The 26,126-nt window shown below is 39.5% G+C and overlaps 1 protein-coding gene across 2 annotated transcripts in view; it reads right to left on the bottom strand.

The window, feature by feature from the left end:
• Nucleotides 1–24,226, bottom strand: part of LMBRD1 (LMBR1 domain containing 1) — a 67,503-nt gene extending 43,277 nt beyond the window's left edge. The window contains exons 1-7 of one of the 2 annotated variants that reach the window (XM_059842657.1): nt 24,096–24,226; nt 23,437–23,613; nt 14,747–14,807; nt 10,137–10,234; nt 9,101–9,168; nt 4,603–4,691; nt 584–657 (exon numbers count right to left, since the gene is read on the bottom strand). In XM_059842657.1, the coding sequence (XP_059698640.1) occupies nt 584–657; nt 4,603–4,691; nt 9,101–9,168; nt 10,137–10,234; nt 14,747–14,807; nt 23,437–23,613; nt 24,096–24,155 (627 nt within the window). In that variant the 5' untranslated portion in view covers nt 24,156–24,226. The remainder of the gene's footprint in view (nt 1–583; nt 658–4,602; nt 4,692–9,100; nt 9,169–10,136; nt 10,235–14,746; nt 14,808–23,436; nt 23,614–24,095) is intronic. The other variant, XM_059842658.1, reaches the window with a different exon arrangement.
• Nucleotides 24,227–26,126: the final 1,900 nt, after the last annotated feature.

The following is a 26,126-nucleotide window of genomic DNA, read 5'->3' as shown; positions in this document are numbered from 1 at the left end:
CTGAATGAAGAAATAGAACAAATTGGGAAAGCAAATGACCACATAAACATTAAATGTCAGACAAAGTCAGTAAGTTTAAACAGCTCCTTTTCTTTGTACATAAAAGCAAGAGTCAAACAGTTAAACTAACATAACCTTAATCATACCATTTACAATTGGTTACAGAAGGAACCTTTCCAAATCCCCTCTCATAAAGAACTACAGTACTTAGCTCCATATCAGCTCTAGGTTATACCACAGGTCAATGAATAAAAAAAGTGCAACACTTAATTCCTTATATCAGGGTGGAGAAATAAAGGCTTAAGAGCAAGTCAGTGACAGTGTTACAAGTCATAAGTAATGTGACATCCCCTTGCATAAACACATCAAAATTAAGTCTGATCTCTGCTCACTACTAAAACAGTGGTCCTTAAAATTGCAGCAAAAAGCTGGAACTCAGAATCAATGTTTCAAACCATCAAAATCCAGAGCTAAAGACACTGTTGAATCTTTTTAGGATGACAAATTTTCCACACAGGTAGAGCCAGTGATAACTGCAAGTATCCTGAAGGTAAAAATCTGAAAATGCTGCATAGCAACTTACTGTGTAAGTGATAGCTGCCAACATTCCAATCACAGTCAAGGAACTAATGGAAAATGAAAGTGCAGTCAAGCCATCTGCAAAAAAAAAAAAAAAAAATAAAAGAACTCATTGAAATTACAGTAGATATATAAGAACAGTTCTTCCTAAAGTAGTTTCCAGAAGAGATTTAAGTTCATGAGAAAGACAAAAGATTAAACAGTTATAACTCAGACTTACCTAAAAGAGCTTTTTGAACACAACCGATCTTTATCCCAAATTATAGGATCCAGGACAGAGTCTCATTGTTTTCACAAGCTCACAGAAGTTACATTGACCCAAATGGTTAAAAAGACACTAATGAACTTGCTCCCATAACTGTCTAATACCTCTTCAAGACTTAGGTCTGGCCTCCCCACGGTGCTGCGGTAACTTGCACATCTTTCATGAGCATTCTGGATGGTTCATCTTAGTTTTGTTTGCTATCACCTGATTTCTCCTACTAACAGCATCATCCAGAATCAGACAACCATGGATCCTTTAACCAACCAAAAAAACCCTCAGCTTCACTCAATGTATATACAGACCAACAAACTGGAAAAAGTTGAGGGGACTATACAGTTACTGTAACTTCATAACTCAAGTAATTTAAAGAACAAGTAAAAGAGTGACCAAATAAAAAGGTGTTTAACTCCCTAAAACCTTCTGCATAATTCTTCAGAACAGGTCTGTCCCTAACCTCACCACACAAGACATCACAAGTGGCTTTGGTTACTTAGTAACTTTGAAACTTAGCGTAAATTACAGAAATTAAACTTCAGCAAACAATTTCATGTTTGTGCTCAGTCATAACCAGAGTTTACTGTTTTCCCCCATGTCCTCCCCTCTAGTTAATTCAAGAATTTACAGTGACTTTTATTTCTACTCACACAGATACACTAGCCTGTTTCCATTCCATAGCTAGTTTCCATTCTTATTTACTGAACACTGCGCTAAGATGTTATAAACTGAGAAATCATAACCTTACTCTATGAGAAGCTGCACCTCTCTTCTGACCAACCCTACAGGCCTCCTTCCAAAACCACCAAAAACTATTAGAATAGCACAACAAAATCCAACTTCACTGCTCAAATATCTCCTTTACTATTTCCGTTAGATAATATCAAACAACTTCCCCAGAGCTAAAAGCAATATGTTCCTCTGTTTCAAATACTACAGCTATGTTTAAAACTTATTAAATAAAGACAAAAGGAAAATAAAAAGAAACCCAAAACCTACCAAAAAACACCTAGCATTATTTTTCCTTCAGTAGCTATAAAAATTTGAGCTGTTTTTGAAGTTCAGGGGGCAAAAAATAGCCCACGAGTGGCCCTATTTGTAACATATCACACAATGTACTTACACACCATATTTGAAGATCCTGCTGTATAAGTATTTGAAATCAACATTTAATATCCACTTTAGAAGTCTGAACTGTGCTCAATGCAACATTAAGAAACTAACTGGCTGAAAAATTGATAATTGTATACAGAAGTATATTATCAGGCTTTGCCTCAGTGAATGAGTTTGCATTCCTTTCATAACCCCACAACCAACTACCAAGTGATGACTGGATGTTTGTTCTATGTCTCAAGATCTTTGTATTTCTTGGGCCACTATGGGCAGACAAAGGAAAAGGGTAAATTAATATAAAAACAGCACAACAGGTAGAAGTAAAGACAGTGGGCAAGCATTTTGTCCTTATTTCTCCAGCACCTGGAACACAAAAGGACCCTTTGCAGAGCGTTGCTGGCTGTGGAGCAGCTCTATGAAAACACAAGGGACCCCTGCATGGGGGTCTTGGGAGACAGCAATCTGAAGATAAGCCAGCAGCAGGCCGTGCCAGCATGGAAGTCCCATGGCACCCCAGGCTGTATCAACAGCAGCACGTCCATCTATTAAAGGAAGAGACCATATAAAGCAACCAGTTCTGAGGCCCCTGCTGCAGGTTAAGGCTGATAAATCTGAGCAAGCTAAGGGAAGAACTATGGTGGTTGGAAGCTGGAGCACATGCTGTGCAAATCAGCTGAGGGAGTCAGGTTGTTTGACCTGGAACAGAGGTTTTGGGACACCCAATAGAGCCTGTCTGCTTAGCAAACAGGTGGAGCCCAGGTTCTTCAGTGGTGCATAGTTGCCAAGTGTGAGACAACTGGGTGACAGCAAGTATATCTACAACAGGTAAGAGGAGAGATTTTTCCACAATGAGTTCAGTCTACAAACTTGGGGGGTTTTGAAGAGCTAGGTGATGAAACCCTGAGCAACCCAGTCTAATCTTACAGCTTCCTCCTTGGTGCAGATTTGAATAGATGACCTGAGGTCTCTCCAATCTGAATTATCCTATGAAATTACAAGTCACAAGAGAATGCTGATAGAACACAAAATCAGACTTTCACATCCCAACCCAGCATCTTAATCAGTTTACTTTCCTAGAAATAAATATAGGCTATACTGTATTCCATAGGAAAGACAGAGCCAAATACTTTGTTACAGTCACATCAAGGTCACCTGGAAAAATTAGCTTACATCTCAGCTCAACCATTATCACAACCTGTATAAACAGTTTAAGTAGCACTTTTTCCTGTTCTCTTGCTTTGCAAAGCTGTTATCTTTGCAAAGCAAGAGAAACACCAACAAGCAGACAGCCAAAACATTCAATAAGCTATGGATTTGTCCTCCCCATCTCCTACGCTTACAAGCAGAAATTACAGCACGGAACATATTATGATTAAAGACCCTGCAAGGATGTCAAAGCAAACAAGAAGGGCTTTGAGTATTTAAGTGGCAAGAGTAAGAAGAGGAAAAACTGGGGCTTGTTGCTGAGTAGGGCAGGGGACCTGGTGAGACAGGACTTTTTCATGACAAGTCTGAGCTGCTGAATGCTTTCTTTGCCTCAGTCTTTTACTAGCAAGACCAGACTTCAGGAAATCCAGGCCAGAAAGCAAAGTGAGAAAAGCTGGAAGGAATATTTACTCTTGGTGGAAGAGGATCAGGTTGTAGAATACTTAAGCAAACTGTACATATAAAGTTGATGGGCCCTGAAGGGATTAGCCAGCTCTGTCAGTGTTTGGTATATGTCATTGCAGGGAACTTTTATTCAGTACAAAATTCCTAGACTAATACAGAATATGACTTGATGAATGCTTGTATGATCATATCCTAAAGTATTCACACAGACACCAATGCTCTGATGCGTATCAAGAATGAAACACAAAATAATGTTGTACTTATGCATTGGGATGAATGTCTGTTAAACAACTTTTAGTTACCCTTTCTTGAATATATTTGAAAAGTGACATCAAGCCTGTTTTAGCTCACCTATAAAACACTTCCTTCACACCTTTACCCTGAAAACATACCCTGGTTAAGAGCATGAACTGCATCACCTAAATGTTAAATACTATTCCATGGAATTTGGCCTTTTAAACAGCTCTTTACAGCCCTAGTGTAAAGTATAACAACTGTAAACCACACTTTTAGAAGAGGTCAGTACTGTAAGAGCAAAGGGAAGAAGTAGTAACACCCACAGGACTTTCCCATCCAAACAGACAGAACCACTTGTCTCATTTTTACAGTGAACAGCAGTACTGCATTTCATTAGGCAAATGAATGAAGACCATCACAACATGATACACACTCACCATACCCTGAAAGTCAGTGAACTTCAGCACCAAAGCAGCATTTAAGAGCTAAGTGAAGACTATAGAAGAAAGCACCCTCTCTCCCCACCATAAATATCAGTGGACACAATACTGGAGTCCTTGCTGTCAAATGGGGACTTGTATTTAAAGTATAGAGAGGAGATGCTGACAGCGTCTGCTTTCACAATAGTCCTAATTTTTGTTTTTCTCTGAACAGGAAGAAGTCTTATTGCAAAGACTTACTGTAGGTAAGTAGTCAGAGAAAAGTTAGAAAACTGCCACCAAGGAAGTTAATTATCTTGCTCAGTCAATGAACAAGTGGCAGAGGTTAGTGGAGTAGCAGCTCAGAACAAATCTCAAACTTACGACTACTTCCAAATTCTTCAAACAGGAGCTTCACTTTCTCCCACTCTGTGGAATTCTTCTTGTTGGGAATATCCAAAGGAACAAAAGCACTGTAATACAAAAAAAAAAAAATCTCTTACCCTAATTAGTGAAAAATAAGAAGAATCTTACTTCCAAATTAAGAAGATAGAAATCCATTCATTCCTGAAGAAAAGGCAGTGTTTCATTTTATTGACATTCTCCTCAAATACTGCCTTTAGATCAGAGTACAGGTATGTGTGTGTACCGTCCAGTCTGAAGTCAATGAACAAGTGATTTTCTATTTACCTGTCCTAAAAGAGCTAAGGGCTCCACACTCAAGTATAATTAAAAGACATTAATATGATTTACAATCCTGATTTGATTCATGTGCAAATGAGCAAATAAACTTAAAGCATCAATTGAGACAAATTCTCCTATAAATGTACATTTCTGAAAGCCAAAATAAAATAATTAATGATTTCTCAAACAAGTGTTTAAATACAAAGGGACATGTTTATCTTCCATTATTACAACTAAACACATCTGCTCCATTCCATTCTCTGTTCTGCAGTTGGCCCAGAGAACTGAGCTGCAGAGAAGTTCATTAAGGCTTTTTGTTCTTCCAATAAGCACAATAGCAAAGAATGCTCAGAGAACAATGTCAGGTAACACAGGCCCCTAGCTGAAAGCTTCCTGTTATCAGGCTCACCACCTAAAGTCAACTAATAAGAACAACTCTTCAGCACCCGTACAGACAAAACAGCTGAGTTTGTAATAGCTGGAAAAACAGTGCCTCCATACCAAAAAACCACTGAAACCTTGAATGTCTACAAGACATGGTTTGAGGTCATTTAAGAACTCAAACCTGCATCCATAAAGAATGTTCACAAGTATCATTTGGACTTCTATGACAAATTCATATAATTTGTACAACATAATTGGACCCCCTGCTTTAAGTCCCAAACAAATACATATATTCCAGGAGCAGTCTCAAAGTACAAAATATATGCTTTTTGCTTCCAAGGTTAGGGCTAAACCAACTGTGTGCACACAATCATCTCATCAAAACCAAACGGACACACTGCCAAAAAAAAAAAAGTTGACATTTTAAAAATCAAGATTTTAATTTCTAAAGAAAACTTCTTGACTGTGCATGAGGCAGAATGAGGGCTAGCCTTTGCTTAATTTGACACTAGCTTGTTGACTTAGGATTTAGCTCTTGTATCTGCCTCTAGTAGTAATTCTTTCCATACAACAGCATCCAGACAGAATGAAGACACAGGTATTAAAATCAAGTTAGGCAACATTTCTACTTATAAATTATAAAAATAAATAACTGCAGGTTTATTTGCTAAAAATGGTTAAAGGAGACTGAGAACATAACCCAGCTCAAGTCCTTTTTATTTTAGCATGACTATGGATTTGCTATTTGTGGACCACATGCAGGGAACGAACAAGATGGAAGAACATTTTAGGATATTTATAAGTTGCTTGCTTGCTTTTTTTTCCACTGAGAACAATAGGATTCTTTTTTTTTTTTTTTTCTTTGCTGAACCAGCATGTCAAAGGACACTAATCAGAGCAGGGGCTACTGAATACATTATACTCTTCAATTAGTACTCAGACAATCCTTGACTGAAGGAGATGGACAAGTGATTCTGCTCCTGTGCAAGTTCCATGCACCAAAGGCCCCAGAAAGGAACACAGGAGTTATAAATTTAGGTAATGCAAGCAAACAAAACAGCTCAGCTGTGATGTCTGATACTTGGAGTTCTGGACACAAATCAAATTATTAACTGTAGTAATTTTAAGAATAGAAGCAAATTGCTATGCTGTTCAAAACACATCCTGGCTAAATTATGATTAAAATCTAGATCAATATCTAGGCTGCAGGACAAGGAAAGTAAATGCAAGACAAGCAGTTTAAAACTATTCACTCTTGGCAGGGCTAATACACAAGTGTAGATGGATGAAGTTTGATCCTTAAATCAGAGTGTCATTAACTGTCATCCTTAGGAAATTATTTTTCAACACACCAGATTTAGACTCATTTCCTTAAGTGAATTCTGCTGTGATATAATTTGCATAACTATTTATAGGATAATTAGATATATTCATAGCTTTTTAAGAGCTAATGGTTCTAGAAAATTTAAGGTAACCAGTTTAATTCTAAACACTGAAAGCCAGAGAAGCATGCATTTTGGAACCCAATGTTCATTAGCCTCAAAACCAGCCTTTTTATTCATACTAGACTGCTTCAGGGTTCCTTAATGTAGATTGCAGTATGTCAAACCCCTTGACAAGCACATGAGATTTAGAGACAGTAGAGGGAAAGTGCCTAACTTATGGGAAGGGAAAGTTATGACAAGTAAAAACTAGTTCTGAGCATCCCAGTATAAATTTGCCCCATACTTGGCTTTTCATGGAACTCTGCATCAAGTTATTTGTGTGCAGAGGATTTAAGTATTTCAGACATGCGCATTTTTGCCAGACAACTGTTTTGTAACAGACAAGTAAAGCAAGTAGTACAAACACTACTCCTGATAATTAGGACAATAACATCCTGCTCACTGAGCTATGTTATCAAGTCAGAAAAACCTCCAAGACTATGTGGCACCAAACACATTTGTTTCCCAAAAGAGTCACAATGATCTCTAGTGCAGCAAGGGCAACATCCCGGTATGAAAATAACACTGAAACTTAGAGCTTAATATAGCTTCTATAATTCATTTGAGGACACCTGACTAGGGAAGAGGCAAAAACTTCCTTATGTAGACCTTTAAAACTATTTATTGACCTTTTTTAATCATACAGATTACTTCCTAAACCAATCAGAATGCAGGCTGTCTGGCTATGAGACACCAGCCATGTAAGCACAGGAAGAAAGACTATTTGTTAGGCACTTAGCAGGAAATAGTCCTACCCCCCTCTCTCTCTCAACTTGTGTGCTGCAGCACTCTAGTTCACTAAGCCTAGACACCTAGAGTCAAACGCAGCACACAAAATTCCAGTCTATTTTAACATTACTCTGATCCTAACCACCAGTGGGAGAATCCCCCACTACTGCAAGACTAGTCTTCACTACCACACTCAGTCAAACCACTCAGATAGAAGCTTCAGCTCCAACATGTTTCTCTCTGGTCACACTGGAACTCTGTGGCCACTCCCTGCCCCTGCTAGGAAAACAGCTGATTAAGACCAGTAACTTCTTCAGAAAAAGCATATACATAGAAACTGAGACATATGCTACTTAATCTATATAAAACTATACTGGAAATAGAGTTCACATTTTTCTTCAGCACAGACACCTCAGTTGCCTCCTAAAACTGAACCTTTTCCCCTTGAAGGGAGTCTTGCAGTTTCGCTTAAAAGAGAAATACAAGAATTACCTTTTCCTATCTTACTGGGAGAGAGGAAGAAACATGCTTACAGTTACTGAGGATTCAGCTGACGCCTACTAGAGACACTACCAAGACTTCTAAACCGGATGTGCAATACAATACATCTGGCTATACCTATGATGTGAGCTAACTGTCAAACAGCTTTTGCCAGAAATTTTAGCAGTATTTCTAGACAATGATTAAGGTAATAAACTCCTACAATCTCTTATAAGAGCAAATACCTTACTTTCACTTAAAAGGACAAGAGACTTGATAGAACTGTACCTTTAACTTTTATCAAAACTAAAGCAATATTCCAGTAAGATGGTATACAACGGGAAGCATTAATTTCACACTAGTTTCTACTTCACACTCCAGTACTTTGATATGGAACATTTTAGCATACATTTTGCAATTTTTACCAACTTTATTGCTGCGGTCAAAATGCTGAAGAGCTTATGACACAGCAGACATAAGATTCGGTATTGATGTGTGCATGTCATACTTAATGATAATCTGAAATCAATTTTCTGCTATTACTCGGAGTTTCAGAACAATAGCACTTGCTGCAAACAGGTTACTCACTTCAGTAACATTTGCCTTTTAAACAAAGGCCAGCAAAAGCTTCATCATACAAGGCACAATTAAGTCAAGTATAACCTCACACTAACATTCTTCAGACAACATTTCTATTTAGGAAAGTATACGTACATAGCATCTAATCATTTCCCTAAGAAGCTGTTTTGCGATGTCCACTTCAGAAAAATCACTTGAGAAAAGCAAAAACTATTTGGAGAACATAGATTAGGACAAATTTTTTACTCCCTGTTGTACACAGAAGCATTAATGTAGTTGTGTCAAAGCCACCATGTCCTTGATGCCAATTCACACTGCGCGTTGAGTCAACTTGGAAGCACAAGCACCCCCATAATTAAGAAAATTATTTTATCTTCCAGTTAAACTCTTACTTTTCAGGTCCATAATTCTCAGGATACTTAAGCCCTTTTAGTGATTAAGCTGATGCTGATTATACAGATTGAGTGTATCATAATTTACCTCTTAGAAGCAAAGAACTCAGATAAATCTTGCATAGAACAGTGCTCAATACAAATACTTACCCAATTAACAGAAGAACTGCACAAACTGTGATGAATCCCAGAGTGTATTTGAGTGCAGTTTTAACCTGCTGAATATTAAAGAGAAAGTTAATACATTGACATAAAATGAATATAAAGGGATTTGGGCAAACTAACTATGAAGTATTATACTTAGAATAACAGGTATTCTACAAAAAACCTCCATAATGACCACAAGTAGTTTTATATCTAAGTCACAAGCATACATTCTTGAAGTACCTCATAGCTTGAGAACTGTGAACAATGACATAGAATTCTGCTCCACCATAAGCTATGCATCTGAGCAGCTGTCAATGGAAGCTTGGATATATTCATTGCAAATACACTAAAAGAAAATATATACTAGTAATACTCTATATTATGGCTATTATTGAAAGTCTTCTTATGTTAAGGTTACAACTGAACAGAAGGGATAACAATCATGATTAATTGATCAGAAGATCCTTTAGAAAATATTCAGTTTTCATTAGAAACATAGCACCTTACTGGCAAGCAGTATTCCCTGGGAGGTCTCAAACCAGTGCATTACAAAAGTAAACATGTTAGCTTCAGGTAAATTACTACTGCCCACTTCAAGGAAAAAGCAAACACTACAGTAGAAAAACAGAAAATTTGAGTACCTATTTCAGAATCAGAACCACCTTATTCTCTACTTTAAAAGCTGTCACTATATATGGTTTTTATTCTATGGAGTCTCACATAAGAAGTTTTAACTTCCTGTGTATGACATTTACCTCAAAAGAATTTTTATAAAGTTTAAAGACTTCATGAAAATACAAACATTAATTACTTATCTTACTAAAGTTTCATTTCATGTGAGACCACAGTGCTTAGACGAGACAATGCCAGACTATGTCTTACAAAAAACTGCTCCACAATTTTTATGGAACTACAGTAATATACTTAAATAACACAATGTTAATACCATTCCTAAATTAAAAAATCATTATTGCTTTCATGTTTTGGGTATTTTCATTTGCCTTTTCACTGCTTGGTGCATTTGCTAGAGTAAACTTACTGAGCATGTGTTGCCATCATCTTCTTCCTTCTCCTCATAATAGAAATAGACAAAGGGAATCCACAGAAAGACGCAGAACAGAATGATTGAGTACAGAGCTAGGAGGAAGAATTAAATTAAGAGACAGTTACATTGGCACTTCATTTACTACACAGTAATTCAAATGAAAGAGTAAAACATTCATTTCGTCTCATTCTAGCTCTTAATTTCAAGCATTGAAAAGTTGGTAAAAGTCACTAGCCAGCATACAAACTATTATTGTTTTGTGAACTCCAAAGAACTTTAAAGTGAACCTTTTCAGATAAAGGATTTCAGATCCACCTTCAATTCAGCAATAACAGAAGACTAAAAGTAATCAACTGTATGCAAGTGATATACAATACTAGCACATTAGCTTAAAGCATAGCGAATAAAAGCAAGCTAAGCCACCCAATAACAGGCTGTTAAAAAAAATGTATATCAAATGAAATTAATTTAAAGGTATTTTGATCACTGGACTCAGTACCAGATTGTCCTATTAACATAAGTACATAACTGACCAAAGACATGGCTGTTACTGACCTCAATTCACAAAAGAAAACACACTGTAGCAATGTAGTATCATCACTTCATGCTCTCTTTTTAAGATGACTAATTGGGAGATTGCAACAGATATTTAACTGTGTAGCCACTAAACCAAAACAGTCCTTCTGTCATGTCACTTTGATGCACAGGTCATCACAAGAAAGTAAAAGGTTTAACGCGTCTTTACAAATACTGTCAAGTTTTGAAGGTATTAAGACAGCTGGTCAAAATCAATTAGATTGATTAGCCAGAGGTATGAAAAGAAAAGACCAATTTCAGGTAGACAACTTGAAGTTTAAATCTTCACCTGTCTGTATTATAAGCTGAACACGCTTTAGAACACGTTTATTTCGGAAAATCTTTTAATACTCCACGTTATCTTATATTATGAACATTGCAGAACACCATTAGGAAACTAAAAACTGTGAAGCAGTATGTTACACTATTTGAACCCCACAAGAAAGTATCCTAGAACAGTTTACTAAGACTTCAAAATGTCAGAACTGCTACACAGACAAGACTGCTTGTGGAATCACAAAATTGCACCTTTGAAGGAATAAGTAAAACTACTCAGGACCACATTAAGTCCTGTAATCTTTATATATTTTTCATCTTTGCCCCATTTTGCATGACTAATTAACACCTTTCCATATACACATATATATGTAATTAACACCTTCCCATGAATACATTCATTCCCAACTTAAGTTTGTGACCTCTTATCTTGGCTAGTGCACTCCTCACAGTGCCCACGTGCCCCAAAGAAATCTACCTCAGCATTTTTTCCTGAAGTTGGTATAGACGCCAAATAAGTACCAACACCTAGAATCTAAATATGAATCTCTAATTATATCTAAATAGAACTCATTCTTTGGAAAAAATATTTCAAAGTATTAAAGGTATCTATTGTTTAGTGTATTGAGTTAGTATGGCAAGGCAAGAAGAGAAACAAGTTTTCAGTTAGTTCATGAACTCTTACATTTGCCAAGAGCAAATTCAGTGCTATATAACACCTTGAAACCTCAAACTTGAAAAAGAAGCCTTCCTGGACATTCTACAGCAGTAATAATGCTACTTCAATATTGTGAATATGTGTGACTTTCAATTTTTGTTCTAGCACATTGCTCCCAGAAAAGTTACCCCAATTAGGAAAGTGTTTCTGTTGATCAACTCCACACATCTACAGATGTCAAGCACATCTACAGATCCCTAAGAGTATTGAGAGTGGCTTCTCCTAGAACCAGACCACGAAAATATGAAGTCATATTTGACTTTCACTTAGTTCCTAGAAGATCAAATTCTTGTGTCAATGACTTATCAAACACTTGCAGTAAGCAGACAAAATTCCATGTAAAAATCATCCAATAACACTTACCCTTTTGGATAAATTCTTACTCAAAAAACTTTAACCTAGGAATCACCAGACTTGTGCTGATTCAAAAAGGAAATGGAAAATCCCAAGTTTAGCATAGACCTCAAGGGACACATGAAGAGATCCCATAAAATTTAGCGGACAGTCCTCATCACACTGTAGCTGGGATTCATCTAACACATGTAGGTCAAGATCTTGGTCTATCTCACAAGCAGATTAGAATCTAGCAATAATACCCTGTCACCATACAGAAAATTTCATCAAAGGACACTGGACATCAAAGTGACTCCAACAGGTAGTATTTCCTCACTAGAGGAAGAGCTACACAACACACCTCCAGGTTACTGTCAGTTGTTTCAACCTCATTCTTTGCGATACAAAGCAATCTGTGTTGGACAGTTTTCAATTATAACACTTTCTGCAAAAGAGTTTTCCTTCCAAATAAACTGACAGGCTTTCTTAGAGCATTTGCCAACCACTGATCATTGTTCAATCACTAAGGTACTGTGAGGCATGTTCTATTACATTTGGGGTTAGAAACAGTAACACACTAAGCCACTATTGCTTCAAAGCAATTATTAGACTGGTTTCCTAAGAAAAGCTTTTAGGCTGCTGAAATCCCACTCCAAGATACAGTTATTTCAAGCTTCACTCCGAGAAGTACTTCATTTACCATTCTACAAATACAAACTCATTCTACTTTTGTGTCAGTCTACACAAGAAACCAGGTGGGAATGAGAAACAGAACACTTTTCATGGGGGCTAACAACTACGCAAAAAACCAAAAAATCTTGTCTATATTTAGTTACAGCTTTATCAGTAAAAAGCAATGCAAGTAGCAAAGAAATTATTAATATTCTAAAATATGCATTAAATCCCAGTCTCCACATTCTTGCTAAAATTACAAGTGACTTGAAGGACAACAACCTAAGAGCACCAATTATTAATACCATAAATTGTCAATACAACTACACGGGTCAAGTAGGATCTATATAGTTATCTCTTCATTTTCAGGAGGCACAAGAAAATACTGGCATTCACATTCTTAAGTACAAAAGGGTACTTCACTTCTGCGTATCCTGCCTGTTAAAAAAACCCAAAAACTACTATCAAATACTTTCCTGGCATGATAGCAAAAAAAAAAAAAAAAAAAAAAAAGTGGAATGTATTACAATGGAAGAGTTGCTTAACTTTCTCCTTCTCAGCTGTCATGTCACTATACTGGGCAACAGCAACAGGGCACTAGATGATGTAGGAGAGGCATTGTGTTTTTATATATGATTTTTGGAGACTTCTGAAAAACAAGTTACTATTATTGTTCACTTCCACATAGCTGTAGTTATAAAACCAGTTTTGAAAAAGTGTACCTACTCAAATTAAGATGACAAGAAAAAATTTTAAAACCATGTTTAAATCTCTACCACCATCTGGAGGATATGCTATGAAATAAGACATTTTCCTACAGCATTTCAAGTAGACCTGTTCAGAAAAGCCAAAAACAAAAGCAGTTTTCCCAATTTTCAGTTAAATATTTTTCAAAAAATTAGTTCAAGATTTACCAAAACATTCAGCTAGCCCAAAACACCTTACAGAAATTCATCAATCAATCAGTCTCACAAATCTACAGCAATCAGTCCACAGAAGAGCTGGAAGATTATTCCACCTTATGAGCTGTGAAATCTTTGGTCTGTTAAACAAGACTTTGGAAAACTACAAAGAACAAAAATCAAATACATATCAATTCCACTATTATAAAGTGAAGAACCTCTGTGTTAAAAGTTGTTTTTTGAAAACAGAAGTCTTCGTACTACTTTTGACTTTATTCATTTTTATGCTGAGTGAAGCCTATTCTAGTTTGTCATTATCACTGTCAGGTAATAATTAATCTGTAATTTCACAAAATAAGTCTACTATTTTAAATCATTTCCTGATCTAAAAAATATTTTCAAAGAACCAAAATAATCTAAAAGAAAAATCTTCAAGTCTTTGGAAATGTGACCAGAAGCAGGCAACCACCTCTGAATTTACACCATTAACTGAAACAAGCATTTCACTCAAACTGTGCTAAGCACACTTCTATACCCACTACACATATATCCATCAGTAGTAAAACTTCTCAGAAGTTTCACGAGGACCACTAAAAAACAGGTATAAGACTATACAGAGGTTTGGTGAACAGTTATTTTATTTCAGTCACTTTTTAAAATATCAGTTCTATTTAGGACTACCACTTTTGAATCAACTCCTTTCTGCTCCTCCACAGTAACTGCTACTTGCAACATGGCAGCTGCTGAATCTGAACACTTAAAAGTGTTGCACTCATGGTTGCATGAACCTTATATATGGTAGATGAGTTTCACACTGCTGCATATGTTAAGTGCCATAAAAGCTACAGCAAAACCACATGTTTCCCTTAAGGGACTACTAAATACCCACACAGGAGACAAGTGAACCACAGATGATACAACAGAAACCATTAGCCTTTTCATGAACTGGCTTGAGTATATTTTCATTTTTAGGGGACTCTTGAAGATAAAAAATATTCTCTGAAGAGCACTAAGTATAAGACTCATGTTTAACCAAAAAAGGGTAACCCAATATGACCTCTAAAAACTTCATTACTTCACTTAAGGTCCTACTACTTGGAAAAAAAAAAAAAAGCTAAAATACTTACTGTAATATCCATAAAGTACAGTGTCTTCAATTTGCCTTGATACATTAGCATCAGCCCAGACCTAGCAATAAAGGATAGAAGCATTTATTAACAAACGTAATAAAAGAAAACTACATGAGAATCAACCACTAAAGAACACAAAGGGAGAGAAATAAAAACACTACTTTCTAAAGAATTCCATGCTAGAGTGCTATCAACAGTGAAAACCACTGGGCAAAGAAGAATAAACATAGGACAGTTGCACAAAAGGAAGGTTTTAGACCCAAAGGAGTATTAGGCAGTTTTGGCAGCTCCCACAATGTTCTGCTAATTCTCACAGTACCTTTATAAGAGTCTGTGAAGATAATCATAGAATGGTCTGGGTTGAAAGGGACCTTTAAAGATGACCTAGTCCATCCATCCTGCCATGGGCAGGAACACCAGGTTGCTCAAAGCCTCATTCAACCTGACCTTGGAATGCTTCCGGTGATGAGCATCCACAACTCCTCTGGGAATGCTGTTCCAGAGAACCATCAACCTCACCATACATTTCTTCTTTATAGCTGAATCCAACTCTCAGTTTAAAGCGGTTACATTTTCTTTTGTGTCCACAGGCCCTAGTCAAAACTCTTTCTACATTTTTCTTATAAGCTCTCTCTAAATTGAAAGGCTGCAACAACATCCACACAGAACCTTCTCTTCTCCATGCTGCACAACCCCAACTCTTTCAGACTGTCTTTGCAGGAGAGGTGTTCCAGATCTGACAGGTTTTGTGGCCTTGTTTTAACAGCTGTCTTGCGCCATGGGCCACACAGTTGGACAAAGTACACAATGTACACAATATCTCCATTACAGAATAACTTTGTTTAAAATCTGCATATACAGATGCAGCAATACTTAAACATAAGAGTAAGAAAGAATTTTTTATTAAGCTCAGTTATATATAATTCATTAACTTTTACTTTGTTAGTTATTACATCAGTTTAAGCTATCGTCTCCTTTTCTAGAAGTACAAGACTTCATTTTTTTGTTTGACCAAGACTTGAATTACATGAATATTCAACTTAGCAATACCTAACTTTACAAGAGTCAAATTCCAAGAGCACTTATATCCCTTATTTCAACAAGAGCAAAAGTAACTGCACTACTCAGTCCTAGGGAATGGTCAGGAGAATAGAAGCAATGAAAGTGAAAATACAACTCTTAACTATGTTGGAAACTGCAGTCAGCCAGGTGGCTGAAATCAAGTTCTTGTGCCCACTCCCTCTCCTCCAAGAGAGAAACTCTTGGTTTAAGGAAGCCAAATATTTTATGACAATCACTGAAAAACTCAGGAATCGAATACAATGGTCCAATGCTGCCCATACATATTTCAGAATTGTTTTAGTTTTGTGAGATCCAATCTATATGTGGTCAAGAGCAACAAAGTAGTTATCCACAAGAAGAATTCTTTAAAAACTACAGAACATACCAACATAACCAAATTGGTGAAAAAAAAAAAATCAACTACTGTCAAAGCCCTTTTCATTTCTGTATGCAGGCTTTCTTCAAACTGGTGAGATCAAACCCTTTTAGTTGTAAAGATGCACACACTAACAGATATGAAAATGCAAATGAGCACACTACTTAAACATTGCTCCCCTAAGACAAAGACATTTTGGCATTTGGTTTATCAGCTCTCTCAAAATTGCATAAAGTCATCTGGAATATGGGCTTGATGACATACCATGAACACTTTTTCAACTATCTCAGAAAAGGAGCAGCAGCTTCCTTTTTCTTACTATATTAAGACTTCCAGTAGGTCAGTTTACATTAAGCTTTTAAAATTCACTGTATGTACTAAATTAGATTGTCATCCAGCTGGAATTTGAGTAGAAAAATACACATCCATTTTGATATCTAATCAGAAAAAAAAAAAAAGGATGAAAAATATTTTAGCAGAAGGGGCAGAAACAACACCTGAAGTACCTGTCAGGCGTACAATAAGCTCAGTCTTGGAAGACTGCCAGGCTCACACCCAACAGTATTTTCAAAAAGAAATTTCTAGGCATTTGTATTTAAATATGCCACAAAAGAATTTGATTACAATAAGTAAAGAACAGATACAGAACATTTAAATTGCCTCATGTTATATATTAAGAAAATGCTTACTTTAATCAAGCCTAAGGGAAAACCAAGACTGAACTGGACTGTTTGGATTGCTTGATTCCAAGTAGCTATTAGAAAAAAGGTCTCTCCTATGCGCAACGGAGACATCTAAAATGCACAAAAACCAAGAACAAGCGTGAAAAGCAACAGCGAGACCCAAAGTTTAAGAGGCACAGCCACTGTACAGAAGAGGTAGCTAGTAATGGAAATACAACAAGGCTTAGCTGCCCAAGAACTGCTTCTCCTTCAGCTACAGAAAAGCATTTTTAACACAATACAGATGAAGAACTTTAAACATGGCAATTGCTTTTCATTTTGTTTTTCAAATTAAGTTGCATACAGAACCAGACTAGGAAACATACACTACACCATAGTAAAATAGTGAGCTGCTATATTACATTAAACAAACTCAAACTGCAAATGGGTACATGTCACCATTACTTACATCTGCCTCAGAATACAAACTTTACATTAGTCTGCACAAGAATACGTAAAGCAAGCCAATTTCATGGTATATAATAATTATCATATCAGCTTTCAGTCAGCTGCCGAAGCCCCACATTTAAACAAACTACAAAGCAAAATGCTTAATTCTAACTGGCAAGTTATCCATATGCACACACCATCAGCAACTCAAAGGCAGTAACCAGTCCATCTGAGCTGTTTCAAAGGCTCCTGACAGCAGCACCGTCTTGTCAAAAGCAAGCACTGCTACCTAATGAGTATCAGAGCTCTGACAGTCTTACAACCTCTGATGACAAACTAAGCTGCTAGGTATAGGACTTTACTCAACTAGCACATCCAGGACTCAGCTGAGAACTCATCTGAGCAGCCTCCTAGATCTAGTCTTTTTCTTCTCCATTCATTACAGCTGAAGCTTACAGTATATACAGCAAATGGCTTAGAAGCACAATAGATTAGGGAGGTGAAAATTCATACTGCCTTCAACAAACAGTTTAAGGCGTCAAAATGGGACCACAAATTCTCTTAGGACCTGCAGAATTCAGGCATTCTGCACTGTTGTGCTGTACTTCATTTTGTTCCATGCAGTTTAGCAAACACATATCACCTTTAAAATACCTGTACCAATGCATTGTACTGAGAGACAAGGGAAACCACAAACTGCAATGATACATACAATGAGCACGATGACCCATATTAAACTATTATGCTTAAGTATTTTGTAACATATGTCATGTTAAAGTGTAAAAAGTACATATACTCGTAAAATATTGCTATGTAAGTAAAGATATAAAAAAGCAGCTTAAGACACTTATTTTACCTAAATGCTAAAGCCAAAGCAAAGCTCCCTTAGAAGATTAATTTCATAATTATATTCATGGAAAATTAGTTACAAAGAACACTTGCTCCTGCATTAATCACTGAGCAGAGTATTTCTTCTCCCAGCAACTCTGTCCAGTTAGTGACTCATGTTAACATATTTTAACAGAACAGTACTATTCAAACTATATAGATAACTTCCACAGAAAAAACCAATGCAAGTTCATCTGACTTTCCACCATTTTTGGTGAGGAACAGCCACAAATTTTATTCTTTTGTCCCCATTAAATTTGACATCTTTATTGCCACTGCTGCACCCTGTAAGACTTTCATGAGTACTCAGCAAATGTCCCTTAACAGAGCTTAAAGTTAAGCAACATTACAGGTCTCAGTATTTGTGATGTTTCATCAAATGCAGATGAAGCACTCGTTGTGGTGTGAAGCAATATCCTGTCCCAGTTCCTTTTCAGGTGTGCCAACCTCTTCTTTCCCTTCACCCCTGCCCCCTTTCCGAAGTAATGTCCATCAAGCTCTACATAACAGCAAGGGCGTCGTGTGATTGGCAGAAGTTCAAAAGATGTTTCTCAGACCTGGCTGGGGTCATTGGCCTGTCCAGGTGTCATTGTCCCTTGAGACCCTCCCTCTTCCACCTGCTTGGTGGCTCACCTATTCTTTCCCTCCCCCCTCCCTGTGGGCTTAAAAGTCATGGAGACCATGTGGTCATTATTCTGTTGGAGCTGTTACCAAGATTCAGAGCTCTGTGACCCTGGAATAAAACTCTGGATTTAACCCTCCGGCGGAATCCGCTCCCTTTCCTCTTCACTGTCGCCTGAACCTTTTCCACTACTAGAGGTAAACAGAGTTCCCACTCGGACTTGCTCCGAGTGCCTAACTGCAACTTCCAGCCAGCCAAAGGTGTCTCTGAGGTGAAACACCACAGCTGCAGCCTTTGGTCCAGAGCAGGGCCGGACGAGTCCAGGCACGTTCCACCCAGCAATATTGGGATTTTATTCCAATAACTCATTCTTCTGATTAGCCTCTCCCAAAGTTTAGGCAGCAAAAGGAAGATGCAGTATGAAAGACTGGAGACCGAGTCATAGCATGATATCAGAAAATTTAGTATCCAGATCTTCCAGCCTGTTACCTCCAAAATGGGACAGTGCCAGGATTTTGACTGCCAGATGGAAAGTAGCATCCAGAAACATGCACATCTCAGCCCCATCTGCCTAGCAACAATGTTCTGGCCAAGTATTATTGCTTCATAAGTAGTAATTCTTACTCGGGAAGGAGGCACAGTCTCAGTCAATAATAACTTCTCAGTTAACATCCTTCTAAAAATAAACACCGTAGACATTTCTAGTGGTTTTGTATTCTGGGCATCTACATAATGAGTTGTTCCCCTCTCACCCTCCTTAAATGCAAAAAACCTTAAATGATCTGCAAAAAGTACCTCCCATCAAGCAGATGCTTACTCTTTGAATCATTAAGAGGACAACTGGCTTTCAACAGCTCATGCAGACACCCAAGGCTTGTGACACATTCAGTCTTAAAGAAGCCACCAAACTGAAAGAAGCCACTGGCTTTTAACTCATATAGTAGCAGGAATTCATACATTTCAAAAATGAAAGGAAAGGTTTCACTACCTTCTCTGCCTTCTGCTAGAACAGTAGGAAAAAAAAAAGACAGTACAATGATGTGTGCATCCTTGTGTCAAGCAGTCTTCCTGCTGCAAGACAGCATCAGCTATGCTTTAAATATTTATGAGACTTGTAGGTCAGACCCAGAGAACTTGGGTTCCAGCAACAATATTATGTTTTTAAGCTATGGCGAGGTTTTCTCTTCCTACGTACTTGTTCTAAGTCCAACAAGTTTTCAGATCAAACAGATCAGATGCAACTGGATGCATTTGAAATCATTTGAAACAAAGTAAAGCACTGACAGCGCTTACAGTCAAAACCTTTGAGCTGAAGTGCTGCTGTTGAACATTATCAGGACTTCACTTACAAGGTAAGACTCAAGTTTTGATTAGTATTAAACCAAAATCCTCCTTTCCTACTTAACAGTACTAGGAATCAAAGTAATCCCATCCTCCAGAAAAGGTGTTACAGTGAATTCTACTGTGTATCTACTGTGTAACTACTGTGCAAAACTTACCAAAACCAAACCTTCTCAATTCACTCAGTATAAAAACCTTAAGATAATATTTGTTAAGTCTCAAAATGTGGTGAGATACACCATTGTGTGCTAAAACACTTTCACCATAAACAATAACTTGTAGTAACTGAAACATGTATAAACAGTATCTTAACAGTCCTGTTGAAATGAACAAAACCTCAAGTTAACAAAGGCTGACCAAGGCATAGTACACAGCCCTTGTCAAGGAAGGCACTTCAGAATATATGATGGAAAAGGGCTACACAACACTTTAAAGTGAATTCCTCCAGAAAGCAGCATAATATTCACAACCTTCAGTAAAAGATACTCTGCTTGGGTATTACAGGTCAGCCAATCTTTGTAGCCAGGACATACCACCTTCCTTTGTCACAGAACACACACACAATTCTCAATGAGAACTTTAAACCATCAAAACCTTCAATTTAACCTCTGCTGTCAGTGTAATGTGATTCTCCCTAGGTTTGCTACAAGCTTATTCATCTTGCAAACCTTCAGCTATATTTACAAGTTGACAGTATCTTCAGATACATCAAAAGTGAACTGAAAGTTCACATACAGTACCTCTTTCAAGTTGAGAACCCTTGTTTCTCACGACTCTAAACACTGATACCAGGAATTACAGCTGGGACCCAGAGGAAAAGCATACATACAGAAGAAGAATTTTTTACTTAGGAACTGGATAACTCTTTTGGCATCAGATCTGAAATCATCCTGTTAGAGGTTTTGATGAACTACTAATTTATCTACAGAGAATATTATCCACATCTGCTACCTGGATCTCCCTCAAAAAGTCACTGAGAAGATTAAAGACTTCACTCCCTCTGCCCATCCAAAGCAACAAAGGTTTCTTGCCAGAGCCATAGTCCTTCAGACCCCAGCATCATTTATAGGGTCTTGGAAGTGTTGGGTTTGAAAGAATGGTCCAGAGAAAGGACAGTAATCTACAGGAAATATTCTAAACACAATTCAGTCTACCCATCTTGCAAAGCAATGGCAGGAAAGAAGCACATGTTACCGAGGACAGTTTAAAAGCTTTAACAATTCATGAAGAGCACAGAATCATAGACAATACTGAATTGGTAGGGACCCTCAGGATCAGGATCCATCAGGATCACCACCCCCAGTCCTTGCAGATCACCATGTGCCTCATTTTAAGATGTTGTCAGCCTCCTAACCTCACTACCCCTTAAACTGGAATTACCAAATCAATAAAGCTGTGTTTACCTATAGGTTTGTAGGTTCTGACTGATTTCAGATTCACTCAAACTACAAGGCCACATTAATATTTCTATACCATAATTTCAACACCTGTGTTTGGATCAAACGCATTAATGCCAGTAGATCTCCTGTTATTTCTGCAAAGCTAGAAACTCAATTCAGCTCAGACTTAAACACAGAAAAATGCTTCTTCAAGGCAGTATGAAGCAATTGTATTTTAACAAGCCATAAGAAGTACCTACAAACATTAAGAACTAAGCAGGACAAAGAAGCCTCAAAAGCTTAGGGAAAAAGGTACTTTACAAAAAAATGTTTACCACAAGGACAAATGTTTGCTCTCAGTACAATTTTTAAATAGAACCTACCCACCTCACCATATCACAACATGTGTCCATCAACCAGGAATTCTAGCCCACAAAAAACAGTATTATAAGTAGTTTTCCTTCTAGTAATTGTATTTCCTTAAGTAAAAATTTATAGCGACTGCATGACCACCTTTGATGACCCATTCTCACAGGTTTGCTTCTAATCAGGCAAAGTACACATTAGCAAAAATGTGTCCTTTGCAGCACAGAATTCTGCTTAGTCCCCACTAGATGCGCATTTTTCAGCTGGACCTAGTTGCACCATGGTTATTTCTCTAGATAGTCAAGCTCAATGTATTTAAGACTACTATTTTCATTGAATTGCAAGAATCCTGACATATGAAAGACTGCTTCCATCGTCTATAAAATCTTTAATTCCAAACAAGCAAGGTCTGAAAACACAAACTTTTCAAAATAACATGGACTAACAGCTCAATTTATTCTGTATTCACCATGAGCAATAAAGATGACAAAAAACACATCACAGCTCAATTCTAAAGGCTTCTGATAACTTGCATTTATATAAGCACCAACCAAAAAAAGCACTGTAATAACTGCAAGCTAGTTTTGAAGCATTACACTGATCTGGCAAGACCTCTATCTTCCTTTGGAAGTAGGGCAGGAAGGAAATACAAGCTGGTGTGGAGGCATTTAGCTGTCTCCCACTCTCTGATTTGTTTCAGGATCATAACTTTTACAAGAGATCCAGTAAGGCTCCAAACCCAAGTAAGTTGTTATTGAAGTTAGCTACATGCTCCAGTTCGACCTCTTGTTACTCACAATATCCTCACAAAGACACCAAGTCAATGCCTTCAAGAATTCTTCTTGAAAATTCAAGTAATATTTGAAGCATTGGAAAGATCTCCTGCAGATATGTTTAGAGCAGATGACAGCTAGTCATCTTATTAGGAACTCATTTTGCACAGCAACCCCCTACAGTTTATAAATGCAGTAGTTTAGTTAAGGCTTTATCAGCCAAAAAGAGATATTACAGCATTTCCCTCTGCCAAGGGTTCCTGCAGCTTTCAAAATGCTTGCTAATTCAGACCTTACATTGCACGTAGAATACCACAGTAAATCTTTGTAAATCTTTAAATGTTCCAGTACCAATTTTTGTTTGCTGATAATTAAAATAATCCTAAATTACAAAGGGGCAATACAGTCAGTTTTTCAACAAAAGAGCAACAAGTTTATTCTACAATGCCCCATCACAATGCACTAAAAAGCAACACTTAAGCAATTTGTTTATATCTTCAGGACAGTACATTCACTCTTATGCACAACAGAAGGAACAAGCATTTGGAAATGAGTAGAATATCAGAGAAAGCATAGAAGTCAAAACTGAAACCCAGTACAAATACCAGATATGTCTTATGCAGAGTACTAGTACCCAGCTTTGAGAAAAGTCAAGTCACTAAAACAGGTATTAGCACTGATTTCAAACACTTTCACAATGCAGGAGGATCCTTCTGCAACACAAGTGCTTGTTTGGAAGAGGCACTTAATATTTTTTAAAGTCCATACCTTGAATGTACCATTTGGGTTTTTCATGTACGAGACCAAAAATATGTCCACTGGCAGGAGCGCCGATGTGATAAGAGCGACGGCCAAGGCAAAAATTGCTGTTATGGTAGAAATCACTTCACTTTCCCGCCGACTCTGATACTTGCGCACATAAACCCAGCAGAAAATTAAAATGGCCTGAAATACACATGGAAAAGTACTTATGAGTTGTATAATAACAATGTCAGCAAGTTGGTACTGATGTTAGACCCTGTACGGATGCCTGGCATAGCATCAACACACCTTTTACCTGAGCACGCAGCACCAGGGTTATACTGACCACACAAAAGTCACTCTTCCTTAAGAGCAGCTCGAGCAACACCACCAGCGCTCACACACGGAACACGCGAAAACACAAACAGCGCGGCTCGCCGGGCAGAAGGGCAAGGCAGCCCCCGCTCCCAGCTCCGGGCTCTGCCCTGCGGCACCACGGCCGAGGCACCCGCGGGAGCCGCACGGGAGCACTCGCGGCCGGGGCAGCCCCAGGGGCACGGGCGAGGAGACCGGGCGGGACGCCCGGCACTGCAACAGCGAGAGGCCGTAGAAGAAGTAGTACCGGCCTAGGGAAGGGGAGGGAATGTGTGAGGGGGCCGCGGCAGGGCGGGAGAGCCGCCTCTCACCAGCAGCGCCAGGCCGAAGAGGCACCATCCCGTCAGCAGGTCAGACGCCGCCGCCGCCATCTTCACTTCCGTCAGCGGCAGCGCGGCCGCCCCGCCGAGGCGGCGCTTAAAGCGGGGCGGGCTCGCGTCACCGCGGCAACCGCCCCACGCCGCGTGACGTCACGCGCCCGCCGCCGCCCCGTCGCAGCCCGGGCTCCCGGCCCGCCTGCGCTGCCGGTCGCGGGCGAGCGGCGCTTCCTCGGGGGCAGAAGTGACGGGAGCCGGAGTCCCCCGGCCCCGTCCCGTGGCAGAGCGCAGTCGTCGGGGGGCAGGAAGGGAGAATGGGGGTGATGAAGAGCTGTCCTCACCTCTTGCTCCCGAAAAGGGTTTGCCCGTCCTTCCCTCCTTGGGCCGGGAGGCTGAGGCAGGGCAGCGCTCGGTCCGAGCTGACTCTTGCCTGAGGGACAGCGGGAGGGGAGGAAGGGGGTTTGAGAAAGGCTAAAAGGTGCGCTAAGAGGTATCCAGCACTTTCAATCCTTTTGGTTTTGCTTCTTGCTCTAAATGTATCTAAACCATGTCCCTGCGGGGCGCCGGGCAGGTGTGCGGGCGGTGCCGGCTCGTCGGGACCGCTCCCGGGGGGCTGTGCCGGGAGGGTGTGCGGGAGCCCCGCACCTCCGTGCTCCTGGCCCGGGCTCGACTTAACCGCGATAGTGCCAAACTTCGTGCAGGATCCCGGTCTGGTGGGAAGCCTCGCTTCGGGACGCTGTGCCCGCTGTGAGGGCAGCCGTGGGCCGGGAGGGGTGTGGGGTTTGGAGGTGCCTTGCGGAGCTCGTGTTCCCGAGAGTGTGGATTTGGTGGCACGGGGAGTGGGAGACCCTCATCTTCAAGGTGCTGCCGCGTGTCTTAGTCGCTACTTTGCTCTAAGTGCTGCATGCATACAATCATGGAGTCCAAGGTTGGAAGAGACCTTTTAAAATCGTCCAGTCCGACCGTCCACCCGGCACTTGCCAGTGTAACCCCTAAACCACTAAACCGCATCACCCAGCAGCTGATCGGGACACTTCCAGAGATGGGGACTCCACCACCTCCCTGGGCAACCTATTCCAATGGCTGACCACCCTAACAGTGAAATTTTCCCCCATATCTAATCTGAGCCTACCCTGTCTCAGCTTAAGGCCGTACTGCTGGGTGCAAAGGGATCTGCCTGTCTGCAGGAGTGGCCAAGGATAGCCCGGGGCCCCGTCCGGAGGGTGGGCTGCTGTACCGGGTGTCTGCTGGGAGCACCCGCACCTCATGGGGGGAGATGTTTAAGAGCCTTGCTCGTTCCTCAGCCTTGGTACAAGGGGCTCAGAGACCTAAGCAGGCAGGGGTGGCCACGTTCACGTCCTGAAACAATAGATACGTCTTCTATGTTTCCATTTGCTGTGAGAACAAGTGTAGTCGTACTAAGTAAGAGGGGGTTGAAATTCAGACTCTTTTGTTTGTAGCCTTGTGAGAAGAGACTGATTTGAGCAGGAGGCGGTCAGCCTGGGAGGGATGAACTTCCAGATGCTGTGAGGCCAGTGGGGTGATGGGAGCTCCTGGTATCAACAATGTTCATGAACAAAGTGTGAGGTCAGGTAAATGGAAGGACTTCTTGTGGGCTCATAGCCTTGAGAGATCTTTCCATGAAGGGGCTGTGAGAGCCTTACCCAGGCTGGTTTTTGCCCTTGCTAAGACTTAATTTGTATGGGGGACCATTTATATGAGACAATAGTGTGTGGTGGTGCTTGTGAGCTATATGGAAGGCATCTGAGTTGTATGCTCAGGTGGACAAGTTCTCCCATGGTGGAATAGCTTTGTTACAAAGTGGCTGATAAGTTTGCTGGGCTTCAGTTTTCTGTGACAGCGTTGTGACAGCAGTCACAAGCTGTGCCTGGGATGGTTGGGGCAGCAGGAGCTCGGATAGGCTTGCAGCTTTGCAAGAAAGGGTCCTGTGCTTGGGAGGACAGGAGAATTGGAAGCTTTGCCTCAGAGCAGTGGATGCGTGCTGTATTTCTCTATTGTCAGGGC

Source organism: Haemorhous mexicanus, chromosome 3 (genome assembly GCF_027477595.1).
Source record: "Haemorhous mexicanus isolate bHaeMex1 chromosome 3, bHaeMex1.pri, whole genome shotgun sequence".
Taxonomy (NCBI): domain Eukaryota; kingdom Metazoa; phylum Chordata; class Aves; order Passeriformes; family Fringillidae; genus Haemorhous; species Haemorhous mexicanus.
The sequence above is the reverse complement of the archived record's forward strand: the minus strand, read 5'-3'. Positions and strand labels throughout refer to the sequence as shown.